Source organism: Cotesia typhae, unplaced genomic scaffold, assembly GCF_013202065.1.
Source record: "Cotesia typhae breed Kobodo isofemale line unplaced genomic scaffold, CoteBio_Ctyphae contig_44, whole genome shotgun sequence".
NCBI lineage: Eukaryota > Metazoa > Arthropoda > Insecta > Hymenoptera > Braconidae > Cotesia > Cotesia typhae.
Window position 1 is genome coordinate 2,924,084 of NW_027423753.1, and position 26,267 is coordinate 2,950,350.

Genomic DNA, 26,267 nt, shown 5'->3' on the forward strand with positions numbered 1-26,267 from the left:
TTCTTCACGCTGTAAATTTTTTGTTTTTCTTTTTTTATATTCCATGAAGAGAAATTTTATTATTTATAAATCAGTTGTTATTAATTGTTTCTTCATTAGTTTTTTAATTTATGCTTCCTGCAAGCTTCTTTTTAATATTTTATTTCTTCTTTTCTTCCTTATTTACTTAATAAAGAAAAGTTATTATTATTATTTTTAAAAAATGAAAAAATGAATTATTATCAATTATTTCTCCTTTAATTTTGTAAATCATGTGCAGTAAGCTTTTTTCTTACCGCTTTATTTCTTCTCCTGTTTTTTAAATTTCACGAAGAAATATTAGTATTTAATTTTTGTAAAAAAAAAAATGATAAAATAATTTGCTGTCAAATATTTCTTCTTTAATTTTTTAATTTCTTCACGCTATAAATTTTTTTGTTATTTTATGTTTTGTTTCTCTTCTTTTATAGTCAATGAAGAAAAATTCTTATAATTATTATTATTTATAAAAAACTTAAAAATTAATTTTTATTAATGATTTCTTCATTAGTTTTTTAGTTTATACTTCCTGTAAGCTTTCTTTTCTATTTCATGAAGAAACATTATTATAATTATTTTTAAAAAATTTATAAATGATTATTATCAATTATTTCTTCTTTAATTTATTAATTCATACACACTGTTAGTTTTCATTCTATAACTAAAACTTCTCGTTCTTCTTCTTCTTCTTCTTCATCTTCTTCTTCTTTTCTATTTCATGAAGAAAATTACCCCTCCTATAAACCCGGCTCTCACACACCGACAAGTAGGAGAGATCGTCTCCCCGGAGGAACGTATCCCGCTACCGGCTTACTCGCAATTCGCATTCGATCGACGTCTTGGTTTAAAGTGTCTCGGGGAATTTTTTCGATTATAATGACTTGACGCATTGCGAATATTATTTAAAAAAGTTACAAATAAATAAAAAAAAAAAAAAAACGTCAAAAAATATACATATTTATTTATTTATTTATTTATTTATTTAAAAATAAGATATATTATTTGATTAATAATTGTGAGAGAAAATTTAAAACGAAATAATATTTATTTATTGATTGATTAAATTAAAACGAATAATTGATACGCGATAACGATATTTTTATTGTATAATAAATTATAAATAAAAGGAGGTAATTAAATATATAAAATACAGTGCAATTGGTTACGCTTCTGTGATTTAATTGTGGGTGCTACAGTAAATATTTATTATAGGAAGAGGAATAAGTGATTTTGTATACCGGTTTACTATTTAATTATCAATATCATCATAATCTTCTGGTTGGGTACGCAATAAGCTTCAAAATGAAGCGACAAACGTCGCTTAATCAGCAACAACAAATGCAGCAGCAACAAATGTCGACAATGCAACATCAATACAGTCAGCACAGAAGTGAACGACAAATTACAAGACAACAAATTACTACTCAGCAAAGAGGTCGGTTGCGAAGATATATGTGAATTTAATCAATCAACGTGTGATAAAAATCTTCATTAACTTTCTATAATATCATCTTCTTTTATTACCTCTTTTTTTTCTAACATTATTTATTTTTATCTATAAAATATAAAATATTTTTTTTATCATTATTATAATATCCTGTTAAATCAATACTTCTATTACTTTATGTAATTATTTGTGTTGAAAAATTTATTCCGGTGCTCTCATTTGCCGAGATTCTATTTTTGTGCAAGAGCCCCAACGCGTGCCTCTCCATCTTCAACTAAAGATAGATCGTTTCTACGTCGGTGCTCGGCTTAAAAAAAAATTCAAACTGAGCTTACGGTTGTTGTTTTATTTTTTTTTTTAAATTTACTACTAGAAATTTAAGTATCAGCTGTCAAAATTTTAAATGGGGTATTTCTTCATTTTCTATAGGTATTTATAGCACGTGCGCGCTTAAATTATTTTAAAAAAATATTAAAATTAATTTATGACGGATGTAAGCGTAAAATTTCTATTTATATATTGTCGGATTAGATATTATAAAACGTGTAATGTATAAAGAAGAATATGTTCTTTTTTTTTTACTTGATAGTAATGTCAACTTATAAAGATAATGTTGGGATAAAATGATGAGCCTGCCAAATACTATTATGCTTTAACACGTTAGATGTATCTATTTCCTTGCCAAATGTCGTTAATGTCACAAACAAATAGTGTTTTATGTGTCAAGTATTAATGCCACCGTACAAATGGCTGTTGATATATTGCTAGGGAAGAAAGTATTGCTAAACAATAATATGTTACCTTTAAATTTTTATTTTGTTTTGTTTCATTCTTGTTAAACTAAGTCAGCGTTATTTTTATAAAATTAATCAATAATTCATTGAACAGTTTTTTATGTAAACAATGGATATTTATAGCTTTTTGCACAGCTGATCAATCGAGCATCAATGAACGGTTGTAATTAATAAAATTATAATGATTTAATTTTTTTATGATAATGGAAAAGAAGATTAATAAAAAGTAGAGTTATAAAAGAAAAACTTACAGTATTTATTGACTAATAAATTAGAGAAAAAATAATAATTATTAATTAATTAATTAATAAATCATAAGAATGTTTCTTCATAAAAAAAAAAAACTCATAGGATTTATTAAATGATAAATTAAAGAAGAAATTATTAGAATTGGTTAATTTGTCAATAATAATAATATTTCTTCATAAAATAAAAAAAAAAAAAAATAAATAGTAAATTAATGAAGAAATAATTAATTAATTTTTTATAAATATTAATAATTATGTTTCTTTAAAAAATAGAAAAGAAGAAAAACAAAAAGTAAAATAATAAAGAAGAAATATTTAAAAATTTATTTACTGATAAATTAAAGAAGAAATAATTGTTAGTAATTAATTAAAAATTTTTTAAATGATAAAAAATGAAGTGGAAAAAAAAAACGGGAAAAAAATAAAAAGTTAAGAAGAAATAATTAATTGAAAGTTTTTTAAATAAAAAATGAAGTAGAAAAAAAATTTACAGGCACAAACTAATAAATTAAAAAGATTTTTATAAATAATAATAAAACCAATCAGCCAAATAAATCAATAATCAGCTAAAATCAATAATCAGACAAAATAACAGGAAGAAATAAAAATAATAAATAATGTATCTATGAAAATAATTGGCAAAGATAAACACAGAGAAAATAAAATTTTTGATGATGACTCGTTAAATTTTATTTTTATCGGTGACTGACAATTTTGCGTAACATTGTCGCCTTTTAATCACCAACTATTTAAAAATTGCAACTAAATAAAATTAATCATCTGTGAGTGGAATAATTTTTTTATATCACAATTCAGCAGTAAGAATGATAATAAGAATAATAATCTTAATAATAACATAAAAATGAAGAAATGAGACGAGCCACATCACGACTCGAGTAGAGCGCCCGCGCGTAAAGATAGTTGCTCCTAAAATGGGTCCCGGTAACGCGATCTCGTCCCGCACGAAAATAGTCTTCCCATTAGCCCCCTGCTCCACCAACTGACATCCCTATCGCCTCTACGATGTGATACATACGTAACTCGGATCACGATCATGATGATGATGATGATGATGATGATGATGATGATGATGGTCATCAACAAAATATGCATTTATACTTTATACATTCCCATTAATCTAGATTATTTTGGCTGTCAGCTGCGACTATTTTTTTCCTGATGTAATTATAATTATTTAAATATAACGTGATTCATTAATATCTTCGCTGTCGCTTTAAATTTAGACATAGGATATAGTTAATTAGTTATTTAAGCTTTATTTATTCATCAATTTGATTCATTGTTATAACCAGAGAAGAATATTCTTCTTTGTAAAATAAGAAGAAGAAATAAACTTAAGTTGTTTAGACTACAAGTAGTAAAAATTTAAAAGCGAGGTTGTAATTGTGGGCTCGACCTAATTTCTCATTAAATATCTTTATCTATACATTTATTATAAGCCTAAGTAATTTAATTTTATAATTAATTGCTACTTAGACCAGTAATTATTACTTGAATCAACGAGTTTGTATAAAAAGTTTGTCATTACTCATTAAATTAAATTCATCGGGCGGAACGTGGGCGCGTTAAAATTATCTTCACTATTTTTATTTTTTTATTAATAAAAAAAAAATTTTTTTACAGTGCAAGGAGAGTTGGTAATGACAACCTCGCCGGCACCAGTGTGAGTATTTGTCATTTTTAATTTTAAAATTTAAATTCTTAATTATAATTTTAATTATAAAGTCAGAAGAGACTTATAATTTATTTATAAATTTTTTAGATTTACTGGAAGGCCTGGAGATCCCTCGCCGCCGATATTCGAGCAGATATTTAAAAATGCAAGGTTTGCGCAAGGCGGCAATGCTATTTTCGATGGGAGAGTTAGAGGAAATCCTAAGCCCGCTGTTTCTTGGACACACAAGGGAGCTCCTTTGAGGGAGTCACAGAAAATTCGAATGTCTTATGATGAAAATACTGGAAATGTTACGCTGCAAATAAATCAAATTGGGCCTGGTGATGAGGGAGAATATACTTGCAATGCACGAAATCAATATGGTAATTTTTTTTTTTTTTTTTAATTGGGGTAATAGTATTTTTTTTTTTGGACACTTGATGTCTGAATTAATTTATAAATGTCGCGTTGCAGATGCCATTAGAGCGTATAATAAAAAATCTACTTTTTTTAAGTCCAAAAAAAAATTTTAGTTTTGAGAAAAAATTTTTTTACATTTCTGCACGTTTCATTGAAAAATAAATTGAAGGAAAAAAAAAAATAACAAAATTCTCTATAAATTTATCTTTAAGAAATATCATTGAAAACTTTCGACAAGTGGATATTTTTTTATTTTTTACTTTCAAACTTAAAAAAAAAATAAAAATAGATAATTTTGTAAATTTTAAATAAATAAGAAGAAAAATAAATAATAAAAATTTGTTATAATTTAATTTTCTTTTTGAAGAAATTTGAATTTTTATATTTTTAAGGTGCAATAAAAATTTTGTTAATTTAAAAAATACAAAAGCTCTAATTAAAAAAAAAATAATCAATATTAAACAGGTGAAGCTATCTGCTCAGTCTACATTCAACCTGAAGGTTTTGGTCCTCCACCAAAACAAGGCTACAAGGATTATCAACAACGTTACTCTCAGACTATCGACAAGCGTTACACCAACGGGTCAACAACAACCACGACAGTTACCACCGAAGAATTCAAAGTCGACACATTCGAGTACAGATTGTTGCGTGAGACTGAATTCCGTGAGTCTGTAACACGTCGTTATGTTGGTGAATCTGATTCCCAAGTATCAACGACAGTAGACCGTAGCCTTGGTCCTGTTGCACCTCCACAAATAAGTCAAAAACCGAGAAACTCAAAACTTGTTGAAGGTTCTGATGCTGTATTCACTGCTAAAATATCCGGCAATCCTAAATCGAGGGTAAAATGGTCATTTTTAAAAATTCTGAAATTTTCAGACATCTCAAAATTTTTAGGATTTTTTTATTTAATTTTTTTTTTTGGGTGAAGAATTTTTCACAAGAAAAAAAAATTTCAATGTCTGTTGATTTCAATTTTAAATTTATTAAAAAAAAAAAAATTTAATTTATAATAAATTAAATTTTAATTTACAGACAACGTGGTTCAAAGACGGCCAAAGACTCCGCGACTCGCAGCGTATAGAAACAATCCATTCAAACCAACAAGCAACTCTCCGTATCGTCGGAACAAACCAAAATGACAGCGGACATTACACCCTGCTGGCAGAAAACCCTCAAGGGTGCACAGTGTCATCAGCTTACTTAGCGATCGAGCAAACTGACCAAGTAGACCATGCCCAGCCGCAGTACATCCAGAGAGAAGCAATGAAGACCGTTGAAACTATTGAAACAACAACTCCAGAAGCTAACAAAGCCTTGCCACCTAATTTCGTTCGCACTTGCGCTGATCGCGACGTTACCGAGGGGAAAATGACCAGGTTTGATTGTCGCGTCACTGGACGTCCTTACCCAGAAGTTACCTGGTACATCAATGGTTACCCAGTTGTCAATGATGCAACCCACAAAATTCTTGTTAATGAAAGCGGGGATAACTCATTGATGATCACCAACGTTACACGCGTTGACGCTGGTACTGTTACATGTGTTGCTAAGAACAAAGCCGGTGAAACATCTTTTCAGTGCAATCTTAATGTTATTGAGAAGGAACAAGTTGTAGCACCGAAATTCGTCGAAAGATTCACTACGACTAATGTTAAAGAAGGAGAGCCGGTGGTTTTTGCTGCTAGAGCTGTTGGTACACCTATACCGCGTATATCCTGGCAAAAGGTATAAATCCCATATAATTTGATTTATACTCAGTAGAATCTTGGATTATATAATTTTTTTGAAAATTGTGATATTCAAATTTTTTCTTATTTAATTTATAAATTTTTTTGAAAATTTGAAAAATTTCGATAATTAATTTTTTTTTTAATTGTTCATTTTTTCATGTTTTTTTTCCAAAATGCAATGCAATGCATAGATAAGAAATATTTGAATAGCATTTAAGCACAATTTTTCCCATAATTTCGAGTTGAAAAATTTTTGGTCATCATTTTAATTTTTATTTTTTTGAACGAAATATTTATTTGATTCCATTGATATATTTTTTTTTGAAAAATTTTGTATCATTAGAAAGGTCAAGACAAGAATTAGTCTGAAACCTGAAAACCCGAATTTTGAAGCGTATTTATAATTTAATTAATTAAAAATTTTAAAGAAATTTTTTTGAGATAAAATATTAAAAATAAAAATTAATTTTTTAGAAAAATTTTGACTGCACCTAATTTTTTTATTTATTCAATTAATTTATAATAATTGATAATGTTATTATTATTAATAATTGTATAGGATGGAGTACCGCTAGCACCTGGGCCCGACGTACGCATTACAACAGACGGAAGTGGAGCATCAACGCTCGATATTCCTTATGCAAAGTACACAGATGCAGCCTGGTACCAATGCACTGCTCAGAATGTTGCTGGATCTACAGCAACTCGCGCCCGGCTCTTTGTTGAAACGCCCAAAGGAGCGACCCCTGAACCAAGACGCCTGAATTTACCCCGACCGACTAAAGTCATCGAACCAGAGTAATTTTATTTTACATTTATTCTATAGTATAATGTGTACGCTTGATAAATTAGACACGATGGATAATTCTACTTTTGTTAATCTTGGGTATTGTACAGACCTGCGCCTGGTCCTGAAGTGATTTATTTGAGACACGTGGAACGTGCTAAACCCCACTTACCTCCCGCTGAGGAAGACAGGATTTATCCACCTCCGAGATTTATCATTCCGCTACGAGATGTTCACCAAATCGAGGGTGGACGCATACACTTCGAGGCCAGGATCGAACCGGTGGGCGACCCAACTATGAGGGTCGACTGGTATGTCAATGGAAGAGTTTTAGAAGCAAGTAAGTATCGATTTTCAAAATTTAGGTAATTATTACGAAGAAAAGCTGCTTTCATTTTTGGTCATTAGAAATTGAAAATTTTTTTTTGATTTATTAATTTTTAATAAAAATTTACAAAATTTCATATTTTATTTTTTAATGATAATTTACAGGATATTTTTTTTTTTAATTTTTAAATTGAAATTTAAAAAATTTCATTTTTTGAGTTTTTTTCAAATTTTCATTAAAATTTTTAGAGTATCATCATATTTTTTTTTTTTTTTTTTTTTTTTTTTTTTTTTTTCAATTAAAAAGCATATTAAAAAAAAAAATTTTAATATCACAATTTAAATATTTTGCATGAATTTTTGAAAAATTTATCAATTTTATTAATTCCTTCTGTTTAATTATCAGCTAAATTCATAAGTTATAATTTTTTAACCAATTTACTCAAATTGAATATTTTCTAAAATATTCTTTTGCCTTCAAAATAAATGTAAAGTTAAAAACATCTTTATTTTCTCCTATGAGTTTTGGATGCCTGCATGCGGGATGCTAGACTCAAGTACCTACTTTTATGACTCTCTGGCCGTTGAGGTCGTATAAATGCAACCTCTTGTTCTCTTCGCAACCCGAACGCTCATCTGGTTCACATTCGAATATTTTCCGTTGCGACTTTCCCTTTTTTTTTATATATGTAATATTTTTGTCAACGTACTTTTCTTAATAATATTTCTCGGAACTATCCCACCAATAATAAAATGAAAAGAGTCTCCGTACTCTTGTGTACACTATATACGTCCAAAAGCGTCAGTCCGAAAGGATCTTTCTTAGCGACAGCTACGTCAATTCCCACCAAGCTCGCAATCCGAAAGTCAACCATAGCAACTCTTAATCAATCAATAAAAGGTTCACACACCAGTTTCCTTTATCGTTCAAATCGTCAAGTGGTTTTGTGTAAGTTCAAACGTGCCAATAACATTCTCGATCTGCAAGCTGACCAAAAGAGATACAATTGTCCATCCATACAACCCGACTAGCAGCCAACGAGCCCACCAGCTTCCAGAAATATCATCCGGCTCTCATCAATCTTTCATCAAGGAGCAGTTTCGCTAAACGTAATTTGGTATAGTATTTTTATTGCATAAAAATACTAAAAGGTACGCACTCAATTCATTTATTCATTATTCTGAAATCCACGCTATCTCTTTCAAAATCATTGTTTATCTGTAAGTTTATCGTTCAGGCTCTCGAACGTCCTGAACCGCTTACGGAACAATGTATTCAATTATCTATGCACGAGGTATCTGGAAGGTTTTCGTTCAGCAGCCCTCGCTCTGACTGAACCGCCTCTGGAACGCTATTCCTTACTTTCTGAGTCCGCATTGATGATCCGGAAGGTTTTCGTTCAGCAGCCTCCGCTCTGACTGAACCGCCTCTGGAGCAATGCTTCGTAAATATAATACCGAGTTATCTGGAAGGTTTTCGTTTAGCAGCCCTCGCTCTGACTGAACCGCCTCTGGAAAGTCCACCTAAACACTACCTGGCCTTTTGGGTTCCTCTGCCTTACAACCAGAGGAACCTCGAGAACTGCTAACTTACTTCTTTCCATATCATACAGTCCACTCGATTCTTATCTCTACTCTTCAAGATAATTCATGCAAATCAATTACAATGTGAGATTCGATTCCAAGGAAATTATTGAACGAGCATATTAACACAGTCCAGACCAGAGATCGAGTCAGATACCTCCGAGGAAGAGCTTAACCTCCCTTCATCAGACCTACCAGCCGACGTACCAACCTGAGTCATCAACATCCTCAATTCCGAACGAGTTTCCAGTCAACTACACGTCAGATCTTGCGGTTATCAGAGCCAGACATTTTTTCTACGATTGTTATAATTTAAAGAAATTTTGTAAAAGCCCATCCATAATAAACCGGAGCTTAAACAAAACACCTTCTAGAAAAAAAAAAAAAAAAAAGCGCATAGTTAAAAATATAATTTAAATAATTTTTTTTTTCAATTTTTATTTAAAATTAAAAAATTTTCTATAAAAATTAACAAAATAAAATAATTCAAAAATCAATTATTCAATTTTTTATAGTCAAAAATTGATAAACCCTCAATTCAGCATCATACTTGCCAATATCAAAACAAATAAAATTTTTATGTTACAAATTCAATAAATTTTATATAATTACTATTTTCAGGTTCCCGAGCAAATACACTCTTCCGTTTTGGTTTCATTTCTCTGGACTTGATCAGCGTGGTACTCCACGACAGCGGTGACTATGTTTGCCGTGTAGTCAGTTCAACCGGAGTCGCTGAATCTCGAGGTGTTCTCAGTGTTACACGTAAGTTACTCATCTCTATTTTCAATTAAAGGAGCTTTTAATCAAGAATGTTAATTAATATCAATCGTATTTAATTTACCAGCACGTGCAACAATTGAACAAACAAGTCAGCACCCAGACAGTCTTCGATACATACAGCAGCTCGAGGATTACTCAAAATACCAAAGACAAGAGAGCATTGAAGATCAATCATCCCAACGACCGGTCTTTATCCGTCCACTTCAGGAGCTCGGTGAACTTCAAGAGGGCCGTAATGCTCATTTTGAAGCTCAGCTTACTCCTGTCAGTGACCCCACTATGAAAGTTGAGTGGTATAAGGATGGAAGACCAATTACAGCTAGTAAGAATTATTTTTTTTTTTTTTTGAAAAATTAATTTTTAATTCAAAAATCTTCTCAATTTTTTAATTTTGTGGGGGTCAGTCCTCACGTCCACTCCACAAGTATTAATTTAAATTATTTTAATTATTGCTAATTAGTAATGTAAATTATTTATTCCTAATGTGCAATCATTCAATTACTAATAACTTTATGACGTCATACATTTAGTTTATGCTCATTATCAATATAGTTACTTCGTTAAAATTTTAGTTAATAATTTTAGGTATTATAATAATTTAAAACATACAGCATTATTGTGTTAATAATTATACTGTATGTCTGTCATTCAAGTAACATCACCATAAATTATATTTAAGATAATTTTTTAAGGTGATGTTTTACAGAGAAAAACCCAATCTGAGAATTTCCCAAGGCTGTTATAAACTGCAAGATTATTGCTTTGTATTTTTTTTTTTTATGTTTCTAGTTATTGCTCGGCAGATGTTGGGAAATTTGGTAGACTTGGTTTTAGAAATCGGCTAGACATAATTATAGGATTATAATATTTGTAATGAAGTTCATGGGTCTTCCGTAAATCTCTATCTGTAAAATATCTAGTAAATACTTCTCCTTTATTATCTTTCATGTGACAATTGAAGGATTAGGACTCGGGTCAACTGACCAGAGCCTCGAGCCCTTCAGGTCATTAAAATTCACTCTTACTCGTCTGTCTCTCTCTTTTCCTATCGCTATCTCTTTCTCTTCCTTCTAACTATACCAATTCTCAAAAAAATACTCCTTCTACTCTTGTTTTCGCACATCTACAACTTTGACCTACGCCTACTCTAAGGCCCTACTATTACTTACTCTCGTTACACTCTGTACTCCCTACTCCTAAATACTCATGTTACTATACCTATAGGTACCTATCCTCCTGATCAAAGGAGAGGTACCGAAAAACTTGTCATCTATTAGGGACTTAATACTAGACTACTTACCCATTAGCTTCAACTATTAATTTACACGCGTGTACTTAGTCTTAACATTTTTTAAATAAAATTAATAAACTTTAACTTCATATCTTATTCAAGGCGCCCTCACTTCCCAAAATTTTATTCAATTTTTGGTCGAAATTTCAATTAAAATATTTTAAAAACAATTTTGGTAATCCTCTAAATTAAAATACATGATAGTCTTGAATTTAGTCAAAGGTCGAAACTCGCAAAAAACGGGCTACAATTCATTATTGGTTAAAATTTAGGCGCGCGCGTAGCGCGCTATTCAAATTTCTAGTTTTAATTAAATTAAAAAAAAAATTATAATGTAAATTTTTAAAAAATTACTTTTCAGTAAAATTGCATTAAAATTTTTATTAAAATAGCAAAAATTATTGTTAAAAAATTTTAATAAAAAATAAAGCCACATTAAATGATTAAAAAAATTTTTCATTCTTAAAAATTAATATAAAAATTTTAAATTTATCAATTTTGAGCTATTTTAAATGTACAAAAAAGGCAATAAAAAAAAATCTATTTATTAATTAAAAAATAATTTAAAAATTAAAAGGTTCAAGAATTACGACCATCTTCAACTTCGGATACGTCTCGCTAAATATAATGCACCTACGGGCTGAAGATGCCGGTTCTTATACTGTGAGAGCTGTTAATTGTATGGGAGAAGCAATAAGCACTGCGTCTCTTCGTGTCTTTGGTATGCAATTAATTATTTATTATCATCCATGAACAAATGTTATTTTTTTTAATTACTTTTAAATGAATGTAATTAATGGAACTCTTTGATGGCAGCACGCACCAGCGTAACCGCAGACCTTGGAATTCCCGAGCAGCAAAAGTATATTGAAGCTGCTGAAGAACTGGAGGCATATCAGCAAGCTATGCACCAGAAGTATGTTAGAGAAGAACCAGAACCAACGAGTCCACCGGAGTTTAAAACGCCGATTAAAGATCAGATCAACATTCGCGAAGGCGGTTTCGCTCACTTCGAGGCACGACTAGTGCCAGTGGGTGATTCTAGTCTTCGCGTTGAATGGCTTAAAGATGGACGTCCCGTAGAAGCTAGTAAGTTTTTTATATTTTTATTCCTAGGATAAATTATTTTACAAAAAATTTTGTTTTTAAGTTGTTTGTTTTTTTATGTACTTAAAAAAAAAAAAAAAAATATCAAAAAAAGATAAAATAGAAATCTTATTCAAAAAAATGAAAGCCAATTTTTAAAGACAAAGAAGCTATCAAAATCTTCATTTTTTTTCTTTCGAGACATTTGTTATCATAAATCCGCCGTAAAAAAAGCAGAATAAAAAAATATTAATTTTTCACCAAGATATGGTCAAAAATATGCTTAACTCCCTTTGTAAATAATTATCAAAAATTTTGCAGTTCCTATTTTTTAAAACGTGACAGCTAATTTTGAAGGAAAAAATTAAAAAAAAAAAAAATATGACTTTTGTAACAAATAAAATTAAAAAATTTTCAGGTTCAAGAATTACAACTTTCTTTAACTTCGGGTACGTCGCACTAACCATAAAATACGTAACAATCCACGACGTCGGAATTTACACCTGTCGTGCATACAACAGCGCCGGCGAAGCCCAAACAATGGCTCAAATGAGCGTGATAAGCAAGAACGACATAATCTACGACAGTCAACACCCACAAGGTCTCCAGAAGATCCAAAGTCTTGAAGACTCAAGCCGCTACCAGCGCCAAATATCAGAACAAACTCTCGTGACCCAAAAGCCGCGTTTCTTAGGACCCTTGAAAGGAACGAACAAGATCGTAGAAGGCCAGAGAGCGCATTTTGAAGCCCGAGTCGAGCCGCAGAGCGACTTGTCGATGAAGATCGAGTGGTACCACAATGGCAAGCCGATCACAGCCGCGAACAGAATTCAAACTTACCACGACTTTGGCTACGTCGCTATCGACATTCTTCAGGTTCGTTCTGAAGATGCGGGTACCTACACTGTGATCGCTAGAAACGCTCTGGGCGAAGCTCGTCTCCAAGCTACGATGATTGTCGAGACTCGGTCCGGAATTGACACCAGCAGCATGCATCGTGACGCTTATGAAAAAACTCAGCGCTTGGAAGAGTCTCGGTTCGTGGAACCGCAGTATCATATTGAAGAAATATCCAAGTCCAAGCCGATCTTCGTCCAGCCTTTGAGCGACCCTAAACCCGTAAGCGAGGGGAAGAATATTCATCTGGAGTGTCGCTTGGAACCAATGGGAGATCCCACGATGCGCGTTGAGTGGTTCCAAAACGGCCGCCCGATTACGATTGGTTCCAGATTCAGAACTTACTACGACTTTGGCTTCGTCGCTCTGGACATAGTTGGCACCACTGTGCTCGACTCCGGAGAATACACCGTCAGAGCCACCAACCACCTCGGATCCGCTCACACTTCTGCGTGCGTAAGAGTAATTGGCAGGTCTGACGTCGTCACTGAATCTCAAAACGAGCAATCACTCGAGCAGATTCAAATGCTAGAGGACTCGTCAAAGTACAGAAGACATGTTCAAGAAGACGTGACCGTGGTCCAGGCGCCGCAATTTACCAGAGCGCTTCGCAATATCGAGACCGTTGAACTTACGAATGTTCATCTGGAGTGTCGCTTACAGCCGGTTGGAGATCCTACCATGAGAGTCGAGTGGTTTGTCAATGGAATGCCTGTCACTATTGGCCATCGCTTCAGACCTTCATATGAATTTGATTACGTAGCTATGGAAATTCTCGGTGTAAATCCTGAAGACTCCGGTGTTTACACCTGCCAAGCCAGAAATCAACTTGGTGAAGCTGTCACCTCGGGATCTGTTCGTGTTCGCGCTAAAAAAGATCTCATTCTGGAGTCTCAGCACCCTGAAGGCCTCGAGAGGATTCAGTATCTTGAAGATGCGTCGAGGTACAAGAGAAAGGAACTTATTGATGAGGTTGTTAATGTTAAACCCAAGTTTGTTACTGCGCCCAAAAATCAAGAGGATCTTCTTGAGGGAGAGTACGCTCATTTTGAGTGCAAGCTTGAACCTGTGACTGACCCGAACTTGAAGGTGGAGTGGTTCAGAAATGGACGTCCGGTCACAATAGGTATAATATAGATAAATTTTTTTATTTAAAATTTATAAAAATTAATATTGGTCTTTTTTTGTAATAAAAATCTTTAGAGATAAATTTAAAAAAAATTAGTCTGATAAAATGATTTAAAAGTATTTTATGAATTTTTGAAGAATTTAAAAATTTTAAAGTTCGATTTATAATTTAGAGTATAAAATAATTTTTAATATTTTTTTTTTCATATTCTGCATAAAAAATAGAATTATAAAAAATTTTCATCAATTTTTGAATTCATAAAAAAATCATTAATTAATAAATTGTTCAAAAAAAAAAAAAATTTTTGTAAAAACAATTAATAAAAAAGTAAAACCCCATCTACTGGCAATAAATTAAACTCTTTAATTAAGTGGAAAGGGCTTTTGGCTACGAGTGAGTTGGCGCAACGAGCAAAGTGTGTGTGCCAACACACAAGTGTCAAAAATCTTATAAATATCATTTTTTTTTAAATATTAAAAATTTTAGAAATAATTTCTTCTCCTTTTATTTTCTTTGAGTCCATACTTGTAAAAAAATTTTGAAATAAAATAAAAAAATTTCTATTTTATTTTTCTAGGACACCGTTTCCGTCCCATTCATGATTTCGGTTACGTTGCACTCCATGTGACAGATGTGATTCCCGAAGACTCTGGAACCTACACCTGTCGGGCAACGAACCTCGTCGGCAGTGACGAAGTCAGCTGCGTCCTTAGCTGCCGTTCAACAGCCCAAGTTCTTACCGGCACCCAGAACGAGACCGGGCTTGAACAGATTCATTACCTCGAAGACCGAAATAAACAAATTCGCCGTCGCGAAGTCATGGAAGAAACAACAACCCAGGCGCCAATCTTCACTACGTCTCTGAAGAGCGTCGAGATAAAAGAAGGACAACGCGCGCACTTTGACTGTCGCTTGATTCCCGTTTCTGATTCGACCATGAAAGTCGAGTGGTTCCACAACAACGTTCCAGTGAAAGCTGGCTCCAGATTCGTTGAAACTAACAGCTTTGGCTTCGTCGCTTTGGACATCATGTATGCTTACCCAGAAGATGCTGGTACCTACACTTGTCGCGCTAAAAATGCTATCGGTGAAGCTATTACTTCAGCAACTGCTGTTGTTCACTCTAAAAAGTCTATCTACATGGAGTCCCAGCGCGAAGAAGTTCTTCAGCGCTTACATCAGCTTGAAGATCACTCAAGATACCAGCGCAAACAGACTCAAGAAGAGACTGTGTCTCAGGCGCCAGTCTTTACTATGCCTATTAAAGATCTTCGCGTTGCTGAGAATCAAGCTGCTCATTTTGAAGCTCGGGTTATTCCTGTTGGAGATGCTCGGCTTAAGATTGAATGGCTTCGTAATGGTGTTCCTATTGAAGCTTGTAAGTTTTAATGTATTTAAGAAAAATTTCCATCTTTTTGTCTTCTTGCACGCGGACGCATCTTTTTTCCGAGGACTCACCGGAAATTACGTCACATTAGCAGAGTTTTTAATGTTTTTTTTTTTCAAAATTTCAGTAATACCTTATTAAACACGTATCTTCAAGATAGTAATAAGTTTGAATAAAATATTTCATTTTTTCTATTAAGAAAAAATTGTTGAAAATATATTCACGGAAAGAATACATTTTTAGAAAAAGAAAAAAAGTATAAAATTAAAAATTAAATAAATTCATTAAGAAAAATTCAAATTTTTTTTATTTTTGTCAAAATATCAAAGTATCAAAATTTTGGAAAAAAATTACTTTATTTACAAGAAATTTAAAAAAATTAAAAATTTTGATTAATACAAAAAAAATTTGATTTTTTTTAATTTCTAAAGGGATTTTCGCCCTAAATGTTTCTAAATATCGTATTAATATTTTTAATAATAAATTTTTTTTAGCAAATCGCGTAACAACAATGCACGACTTTGGATACGTCGCGCTTAACATGAAATATGTTAATCCAGAGGACTCAGGTACTTATACCTGCAGAGCTATCAATGATCTTGGTGAAGCAGTAACATCAGCAACACTATTTGTCCAATGTAAGTAATATAACGTTTTACGTTCCTCGTAAAATATACTAGCAAAATTGTAAATATTAAAAAAAAAATATAAATATCTGCAATGTATTTAATTTAAACCTTCAATATTTAAGATAAACATTTTCGATTATACCTTGAAGAAATTTCAGTCGATAATTATCAAAATTTTCCTCGAAATAAAAAAATTATTTAAATTTGCTGTAAAAATATTGAATATTTATTTTACAAACATTGACGTCAGAGTAATAAAATTTTCATTGATAAAATAAAAGTCCAGTAATTTAAATACATTGCAGAGTGTATAAATACTTTAACAAAAAATACTTGTACTTAAAAACGTTCCACGATTGATAAAATTCATCACTTTGATTATGAATAAACTCAAAAGTTTTCCAAATTCCAGCGAGCTTATAATTTTTTTTATTACACGCATTTTTTGTCCACCAAATAGCTAAAGCAGCTCTGCAACTAGAGTCACAGCACGAGACAGCATTGACAAAGATCCAAGCTTTGGAAGATTCGAGCAGATATCAGCGTCGCGAGGAAGAAGAAATATCTGTTAAAGAAAAGCCACGTTTCACTGTTAGGCTAAACGGTCCAACGAGTTTAGTTGAAGGGCAAAGCGCACACTATGAGTGCCGCATTGAGCCCTATCCTGACGCAACCATGAAAGTCGAGTGGTTCCATAACGGACAACCACTCTCCACAGGACACAGATACAGAACAACATGTGACTTTGGATTCGCGGCTTTAGACGTTTTGACTGTCTATGCTGAAGATTCCGGCACATACACTTGCAAAGCCACCAATAAACTCGGCTCGGCTCAAAGCTCCATTGAGCTTTCTGTTAAATGTAAGTCACGAACAACATCACACAATTCAGCAACAAAGAATTTGCTTGGTTCATTTTTTACTTAATTTATTTCAAAGAAGAAAATTTACAAAGATGTTTTAATAAATTATTTTATTTTAGCTCGAGCGTCTATTATCCACGAAACTCAGCACGAAAGCGCTTTGAAGAAGATTCAGTACCTGGAAGACGACTCCAGGTTCAAGCGAATTGAACGCGATGACTCTTTTGTCGCAGAGAAACCCAAATTCGGACGGCCTTTGAAGAATATAGAGCACTTGCCTGAGGGCAAGAGTGCTCATTTGGAAGCGACCCTGACTCCAGTCAATGATCCTACCATGGTTGTTGAATGGTACAGAGACGGAAATCCCATTCCTCAGGGCCATAAATTTAAGACCACTTACGATTTTGGTTTTGTTGCTTTGGATATTTTATATGCTTATCCAGAAGACTCTGGTACTTATATGTGCAAGGCTAAGAATGCTGTCGGGGAAGCTGTTACTACTTGTGTCATCACTGTTGATTGTAAGTTGATATTTATTTTAATCTGTTTTGGGCAGTAATTTTATTTTTGGTATTAATTGCTTATTTTCGACAAAATTAATAATATTTTTATTTAATCAATAATTTTTCGAAGAAAAACTTGAAAATTTTGGTCACTAATTTTTATTTTTTTTTTTTAAATTATAAAAAAAAATAAAATATTTTCTCTGAAATATTCTTCCATATTAATTTCACCAAAATCAACAATTTTATTTCCAAATATTAGCTTGTCAAAACAACCAGCAATATTTTTTTCTAATCGCTAATTTAAAAAAAAAAAATTACTAAAAACAACAATTTTTTAATCAACTTTCAATTTATAAAAATAAAATTTTCTTTTACCCAACAAAAATTTCAATTTCTTCACTTAAAAAAAAAAAAAACAATGTTCCATCAAAAAACCAAAAAATAAATTAACTTCTTCCCCAGCTAAACAAGGTTTGTACCTGGACACCTTGGACGCTCAACGCCTTGAAAAGATCCGCGCCCTGGAGACAGTGGAAGTAAAGGAAGTAGCCGAAAAAGAAGTAATCTATCAAAAACCAGTCTTCTTGACTCCCCTGAGCAACCTGGACCATCTCAAAGAAACAGAGCACGCGCACTTGGAATGCCGAGTAGAACCAATAAACGACCCGAACCTCAAGATCGAGTGGTTCCACAACGGAAAACCAGTAAAAACCGGGCATCGTTACCGCATGACCCACGACTTTGGTTACGTCGCTTTCGACATTCTCTACGCGTACCCCGAAGACTCAGGAACCTACATGTGCAAAGCGACCAACCTTGCTGGAGAAGCTGTCAACACTTGCACAATCCGCGTGGGTTCTCGCCGCAGCATTCTCTTCGACACGCAACACCCTGATGGTCTAGAAAAAATCCGTGAGCTGGAAGCTCAAGGCCACCCAGCCAGACTAGAAGTCGAAGAGCCACCAGTCTTCCCCCCGCGATTCGTCACAGAGTTACGCGGAACCACCGAAATTTACGAAGGCCAGACCGCGCACTTTGAGTGCCAAGTGGAGCCTCTGCATGACGCAAACCTCCGAATAGAATTCTACCACAATGGCAAGCCACTGCCATCAGCTTCTCGCTTCCACGTGACCTTCGACTTCGGGTACGTCGCTCTGGACATCACTCACGGAGTGCCAGAAGACGCAGGCGAGTATTCCGTCAAAGCAATCAACGCTCTAGGCCAATGCACGTCAACCATCAGCTTGAAAGTGATTCCTCGCGACAACATCATCATGGACCCTCAGCGTCCAGAAGGACTGGACAAAATCCGCGAGCTGGAGTCCGCTCAACCTTGGAAACGCCCAGAAGTTTCCGAACCAGTGACTCGTCAGCGTCCGGTCTTCACTCAACCGCTCCAGAACATCGACGCGCTGCCAGAGGGAGAGACAGCCCACTTTGAATGCCGTCTCATCCCAGTCGGTGACCCGACTTTGAAGGTAGAATGGTTCAGAAATGAACAGCCGCTGGGAGACAGCTCAAGAATCACCAAGGTCCACGACTTTGGATACGTTTCTCTGGACATTAAGCACGTGCGCGAGGAAGATGAAGGCGTTTACATGTGCCGTGCTTCTAACCCACTTGGCGAAGCAGTCACCACCGCTTCAATGAAAGTTAGAACCAAAGCAAGCATCCAGCTAGAAAGCCAGCATCCAGAAGCTCAGAAGCGAATCGCTCAGCTGGAAGCCGACAAACCAGGTCGTGCTGACGAGCCAGAAAAAGTCTTCGACAAGCCGATATTCACCCAACTTCTCACTGGGCCCAATGAACTGTGGGAAGGCCAGGTCGCTCGTTACGAGTGCCGAGTTGTGCCGGTAGGCGACGCTAGTTTGAAATTCGAGTGGTATGTTAACGGCGTAGAACTTAAAATGGGATCTCGCTACCACGTTAGTCATGACTTTGGATTTGTTACTTTGGACATCTTGAAAGTAATCGCCGAAGATTCTGGAGTGTACTCTTGCAAAGCTATCAACAAGGCTGGTGAAGCGGTTTCTTCTATTTCTTTGAAGGTTAAAGCCCGTTCAGCGATTGAGAAAGACGCGATTCATACAGACGCTTGGCAAAAGATTCAGTTGAAAGAAGCTGAGATGAACAAAGTGCCTGAAATGTTCGTAGATACGACTCCTCAGCAAGCACCAGTCTTCACCACACACTTGAAGAGCTACGACAAGCTTCAAGAAGGCCAGCATGTTTACTTAGAAGCTCAAGTTGAGCCGCGAGCTGATCCAAATCTTCGTACTGAGTGGTTCAAGAATGGAGTCTCTCTTCAAACTGGAACCAGACTACGCAGTACTTTTGATTTCGGTTTGGTAACCTTGTCGATCAACGGTCTCAGAGCTGACGACTCTGCTCTGTACACCTGCCGAGCTACGAACCTTCTTGGTGAAGCTGTGTCAACTTGCAGTCTAAAAATCGACGACCGCCATTGGCTTCTAGGAGACACTCTCCACCCAGACGCTCTTTCAAAAATCGATGCGCTTGAGCAGCCTCTGGCTCCAACTCCAGAGCGACCTGAACCGACTTACGAAGAGCCAGTGTTCATCACTCACTTGAACAACGTAGAGTGCACTGAAGGCGACAATGTCCACTTTGAGTGCAACGTTGAACCCTCCAAAGACCCAACGATGAAGATCGAGTGGTTCATTAACGGCAAGCCTCTTCCAACCGGCGCCAGGTACAAGACTATCTATGACTTCGGGTTCGTCGCCATGGACATGATCCACGCTTACGAAGAGGACTCAGGCATGATAACAGTAAAAGCTACCAACTCCAAAGGGTCAGCTCAGACTACCGGGACACTGAAGTGCACCAGCAAGCAGAATATTTACTTGCAAACTCAACACCCTCAAGGCCCAGCCGGTCTTGAGAAGGTTCAGGAGGTAGATGAAGCTTTCCAATCAAGGTCCAAGAGACCCGAAGACGCTCCTGAGCCTCAGTACCCCAAGCCTGTTTGGACGGTACCACTCCAGCCAGAGTTCAAGCTTGGAGAAGCTGAGCCGCTTCATCTAGAAGGACAGGTCGAGCCTAAAGACGATCCTAACTTGAAGATCGAGTGGTACTTCAATGGCAAAGCTCTGGAACATGGTTCCAGGTTCAAGATGACCAGCGATTTTGGGTTTGTTACTCTAGACCTTACGGATGTCTACGACCGGGACTCTGGAATCTACACCTGCAAGGCTTACAACAAAGCCGGAGAAGCTTTCACAGCGACAACTGTGTACTGCTCGACCAAGGAGAACATCATCGAACGCTCTCAGCATCCCAAAGGAAAGGAAGGGCTAGAAGCGATCCAAGATCTTGAAGAATCATTGAAGAGACCTGATGGAAAACCTTTGGAACCTGAAGAAGGCCATCCTCCAGTGTTTACTTCCCAGTTTGAGAATTTGGTGAACCTGTCTGAGGGTGAAATCGCCCACTTTGAAGCTTCCTTGACTCCGACAGGGGACCAGACGATGGTAGTCGAGTGGTTCTACAACGGAAAAGCTCTGGAAGCCAGCCACAGGATCAGAACAGTTTATGCTTTCGGCATGGTGGTTCTTGAAGTTCTTGGAACCAAGATTGAAGACTCAGGAACTTACTCCTGCAGAGCGACGAACAAGTGGGGACAAGCTGAGATTTCTGTGAACCTAGAGTGCGTTGACAAGTCTAAAGGACAGAAGCCCAAGTTCACGACTCACATCCAGTCGTTGGAGGGACTGAAAGACGGCCAGTCGGTCCACTTCGAGTGCACTTTGATTCCTGTCGGAGATCCTAACATGAAAGTCGAGTGGTTCCACAATGGTAAGCCGCTGAGACACTCATCGCGCTTCAAGATGGTTTCTGATTTCGGGTTCGTCGTGATGGACATCGCTGGAGTTATGTCTCATGACAGTGGAGAGTACGTTTGCAAAGCGAGCAACAAGTTCGGTGAAGATTTCACCAAAGCGACCATCAAGTGCTTCGGAAAGAGCGGAGTCTACCTGGACTCTCTGCAGCCTGATTCATTGGCGCGAATCCGCGAGCTTGAAGCTTATGGCGGCGAACAGCCCGCCGCTCCATCAACTCCAGTTGCCGAGCCGCCTAAATTTATCACGCAGATTACAGACATCACCAAGCTTGTAGAGGGCCAGTCTGCTCACTTTGAAGCGCGGCTCACTCCAATCACTGATCCTGATCTTAAAGTCGAGTGGTATTACAACGGAAAGAAACTTCCTCATGGTCACCGGTACAGAACTTTCCACGACTTCGGCATTGTTATCCTTGACATTCTCTACTGCTACGAAGAAAACTCAGGCGTCTATGAGTGCCGCGCTGTCAATAAATACGGAGAAGACTCAACTAAGGCCACTCTTAAGTGCATGTCCAAGGCCAGTCTCATCTTGGAGTCCCAGTTGCCAAAGGGAATGGAGAAGGGTCTCGAAAAGATCCAAACTCTGGAAGACTCGATGATCAGAACCAAAGATGAGAAGGTTACTGAAGAACGCGGCAAGGCTCCGATGTTCACTGTGCCTCTGAACAACATTGACAGACTTCGCGAGGGTGAGAGTGCTCACTTTGAAGCACGCTTGACTCCAACAGACGATCCTAAGTTGAAAGTAGAGTGGTTCTGGAACGGCAAGCCTCTGAGAACTGGCTCGCGCTTCCGAACTTTCTGCGACTTTGGGTTTGTCATTTTGGAAATTTCTCCCATCTACCCAGAAGACTCTGGCGAGTACAGCTGCCGCGCTTCGAATGACTACGGTGAGGCAGTAACCAGCTGCACCATGAAGTGTACCGGCAAGCGAAGCATCATCTTGGAATCTCAGTTGCCCAAAGGCATGGAGAGCACTATCGATAAAATCGCAGAATTAGAAGGTCTTGGTGGAGAGACAGGTCAAATAATTCCTGATGATGACACTGGACGCCCTCCTGAGTTTATTACAACTCCCTCAGACTTGACTTTAAGCGAAAACTCTTTGGCTCACTTCGAGTGCCGGCTTTTGCCGATTAATGACTCTAGCATGAGAGTAGAGTGGTTCCACAATGGCAAAGCTCTCAACGCTGGTTCTCGTCTCAAGACTATTCACGACTTTGGATTTGTTATTCTTGAAATAGCCAATTGTTACCAGCGTGACTCGGGTCTGTACACTTGCAAAGCAACCAACAGACACGGAGAAGCTACAGTGTCTTGCAAGTTCCAGGTTCGCGGTCGCCAGGGTATTGTTCTGGAGCCGCAGTTGCCGACTAACTTCAAGTCTGGAACAGAGAGCATCCAGAGGCTTGAAGAAGCTTTGTATAAAAAGGATGAAATTCTTGCTGAAGAAGAAAAACCAAATCCTCCGAAATTCACGGTTGAGTTGAAGGACATTGAAGTTGAAGAGTCTGCGGCAAGTCACTTTGATTGTCGCGTGGAACCTAGGGGAGATTCTTCCATGCGAATCGACTGGTTCCACAATGGTCGGCCGTTTGCAACGGGATCTCGCGTGCATATGATTAATGACTTCGGGTTCATTTCGCTGGACATGTCTTACACTTATGCAAGAGACAGCGGTGAATATGTCTGCCGCGCTACCAACAAGTGGGGATCAGCGACTACCAAAGCTACCATCACCTGCAAGTCCAAGAAAGCGGTTGATACCGACTCCCAGCTTCCTTCGGGAATGAGTGGGGAAAAATTGAAGGAACTGGAGCGCGGACCCGTCAGTGAGCCGGCTCCTGTTGAAGAAATCCCGCGAATTCCACCGAAATTCATCACTCAGATCCAGTCTGCTACCGTTGAGGAATCTGAACCGGTGAGGTTCGAATGTCGCGTGGAGCCGAAAGAAGACCCGACTCTGAGGATCGAGTGGTGGAGAAATGGAAAATTGATCCCGGCTGGTCACAGATACCGCGCTGTTTATGACATGGGATTTGTTTCCATGGATATTCTCTATGTTTATCCTGAAGACTCTGGAGAATATGTCTGTCGGGCGGTCAATAATTATGGAGAAGATTTAACTCGCGCCTCGGTCTCCTGCAAAACTCTGCCCAGTATTATTCTGCAGAATCAAGTGCCTAAGGGCATGAAGAGATCTGAAGCTTTGATGCAGATGGAAGCGACTATCAAGAAATATACTTCGGAAGTTCATCTCACTGAAGATGATCTGTATGATGCTGAGAAACGCCAGCCGCCGAGATTTGTTACTCAGATACAAAACCAAACTGAGTTGGTCGAGATGAATAGTACCAAGTTTGAGTGCCAATTGGCTCCTGTGGGCGATCCTAATATGAAAGTCGAGTGGTTCTTTAATGGAAAACCTCTGCCTCATAAGAATAGGTTTCAGCCGATTTATGATTTTGGGTATGTCGCTATGAACTTCGGGTGGGTTTATCCTGAAGACAGTGGAGAGTATCTCTGTCGGGCGACTAATTTGTATGGCATGGATGAAACTAAGGCTATTATTAAGACCTCTGGCAAGCCTGGTATTGTTTATGAATCCCAGCTGCCTAAAGGAATGAAGAGTATTGAGATGATAAGGGAAATGGAAGCTGCTTGGCAAGTGTAAGTGTTACAATTTTAAACACTTTTGTTAATGAAGAAATATTTTTTTGAGAAATGAAAATCTTTGTTAAATAATTGTAATTTTCTGGAAATTATACAAATTAGATTTTTGGAAATTATTGCTCAATTTAATCAGTAATTTTTCATAAAAATACAAAATTTTAAGTTTTTATTAAATTAAAAATTTTTTTAAAAAATAAAAAATATTTTTATCTACTGAAATATTTAAAAAAAAAAATAAATAAGGTAAAAGACCCCATTAGTGGCACCTTTTATATTATTTTCTAATTAATAATTTGTAAGACCAATTACTCATTTTTCAGTAAAATCGATAATATTTATTCCTAAGTATTCAATTTATCAAAACAATTACCGAAAATTTTCTATTAATTAATAAATCTTAAAAAAATCAAACGAAAAAAAAAATTACAATAGTTTTTTGACCATCGTTGACTGATAATAAATTCTCATAACAGAGCACCCGAAGAAGAAGTCGAAGAAGACAAGCCTCGTACAGCTCCGGTATTTGTCAGCAAACCTGAACCAGTAGAAGTTGAAGAATCTGACTGGTCAAGATTCTGCTGCCGTGTTACTGGATACCCTAGACCACGGGTCATGTGGCTGATTAATGGTCATACTGCTGTCAATGTAAATAAACCTTTCTTTTTTTTTTTTTTAAATGAAATTTCAAGTAATTTTTCGAAGAACGAAATATCTAAAATATTAAGCTAAAAGTTTGTAACTGGGATTTATTTTTGCTCAGAGAATCCAACAAATAAAAATAATTATTAAATTGCAGGGAAACCGCTACAAGTTGAGCTACGACGGAATGTATCACCTGGACATTCCAAAAACCCGCCAGTACGACCACGGAAAGGTCGAGGTAGTCGCTAGAAGCTCATTAGGAGAAGCTAGATGCGAGACTACCCTGACAGTGAAGCCACGTAGCGATGATTACCGCGGTGTCTTGAAGAATTCACCTAGACGTGAGTATTTAAGTCCTTGGGGACGAGGTCGTTGGAACACCGAGAACTTGGTAGATCCTCCGCAGTTTTTTAAATTTAATTCTAAAAATAAACTATCAAATGTTCGTATAAAAGAATTGGAAGAAAAGGGCGTTAAATTAGACCGCTATTACGCGGGTTTGTACTTCAATGCGGATAATCTGTCAAGGAATAAAAGCTCGGTAGAACGTAGAAGCCATCTTACATGGGAACATCTAAATGAATACGCATACAAATTTAAAAAACCGATTCAGCAACATTCATCAACATCATTTAAATCAGTCAAAAATTATAAAATACAAAAAACATTGTCAATACGGCACATACATTGCATTCGACAGGAAAAATCAATTACATCATTATCAACATCTTATTTAAATTCACATCCAAATCCTTCTTATCACACTACTCCCTGTAAGATCCAAAAACCTGTAGTAGTCCCCGCAGCTTCTTCTCCCAGCGAAGCTTCTTCTACTTCTCTGGTCAACGAGTTTCCGGGTTGCAAAGGCAATATTAAGCTAATTAAGAATAACAACGTACTTCGTTTCACCCATACCGCGAGGAATGAACTGCTCCAGGTAATGAGTACAACCAAAATTGTTCGGTAAACGTATTGAATATCGTCTTCTTAAAACTAAAAAAAAAAAGAATGGAATTTCTTCTCTTGGAATTTTTTTGGATTTATTCATTCATTCATTCATTCATTTATTTATTTATTTATTTATACACTGTAAAAAAATCGAGAGTGAATTCAGTGTAAATTTTTGCGGAGTAAAGGATTGAAGAAATAAAATCGCGTACAGAATAAATCTAAAGTACGAAGTTTTTATGCTTCAATAAATTTTTATTCAGCTGAAACAAGTTTCAAATTTAAATCTACTAATAAGTACTTCAAAAAAAAAATTTATTTCGAGTTTAAGTTTGTAAAAATCAATAACATTTTTTTTTTTAATTTACGTTTGAGATATTCAAATAAATTTTAATTAAGATTAATTTTTTTTTTTCAAATCTTATTGATAAATCTTAATGCAAAAAGAAGAAAATAAAAAATAGTAAATTATTAACGTTAAATAAATTTCATAAAAAAAATACTATTTTTAAAAATTAAAAAAAAAAAA

General features: G+C 35.8%; 1 protein-coding gene across 12 annotated transcripts in view; it reads left to right on the forward strand.

Moving 5' to 3' along the window:
* Sls (sallimus) overlaps positions 1-26,267 on the forward strand; it is a 94,665-nt gene that overhangs the window by 3,672 nt on the left and 64,726 nt on the right. For 11 of the 12 annotated variants that reach the window (XM_074244853.1, XM_074244859.1, XM_074244855.1 and 8 more), the window contains exons 3-20: positions 4,152-4,191; positions 4,291-4,565; positions 5,068-5,447; positions 5,641-6,333; positions 6,898-7,136; positions 7,236-7,465; positions 9,658-9,801; positions 9,884-10,141; positions 11,688-11,831; positions 11,927-12,199; positions 12,615-14,219; positions 14,800-15,600; positions 16,104-16,247; positions 16,699-17,100; positions 17,221-17,622; positions 18,070-24,145; positions 24,622-24,793; positions 24,945-25,131. In XM_074244853.1, coding sequence (XP_074100954.1) covers positions 4,152-4,191; positions 4,291-4,565; positions 5,068-5,447; positions 5,641-6,333; positions 6,898-7,136; positions 7,236-7,465; positions 9,658-9,801; positions 9,884-10,141; positions 11,688-11,831; positions 11,927-12,199; positions 12,615-14,219; positions 14,800-15,600; positions 16,104-16,247; positions 16,699-17,100; positions 17,221-17,622; positions 18,070-24,145; positions 24,622-24,793; positions 24,945-25,131 — 12,465 coding nt within the window. Of the gene's footprint in view, positions 1-852; positions 1,454-4,151; positions 4,192-4,290; positions 4,566-5,067; positions 5,448-5,640; positions 6,334-6,897; positions 7,137-7,235; positions 7,466-9,657; positions 9,802-9,883; positions 10,142-11,687; positions 11,832-11,926; positions 12,200-12,614; positions 14,220-14,799; positions 15,601-16,103; positions 16,248-16,698; positions 17,101-17,220; positions 17,623-18,069; positions 24,146-24,621; positions 24,794-24,944; positions 25,132-26,267 lie in introns of those variants that run through there. The other variant, XM_074244854.1, reaches the window with a different exon arrangement.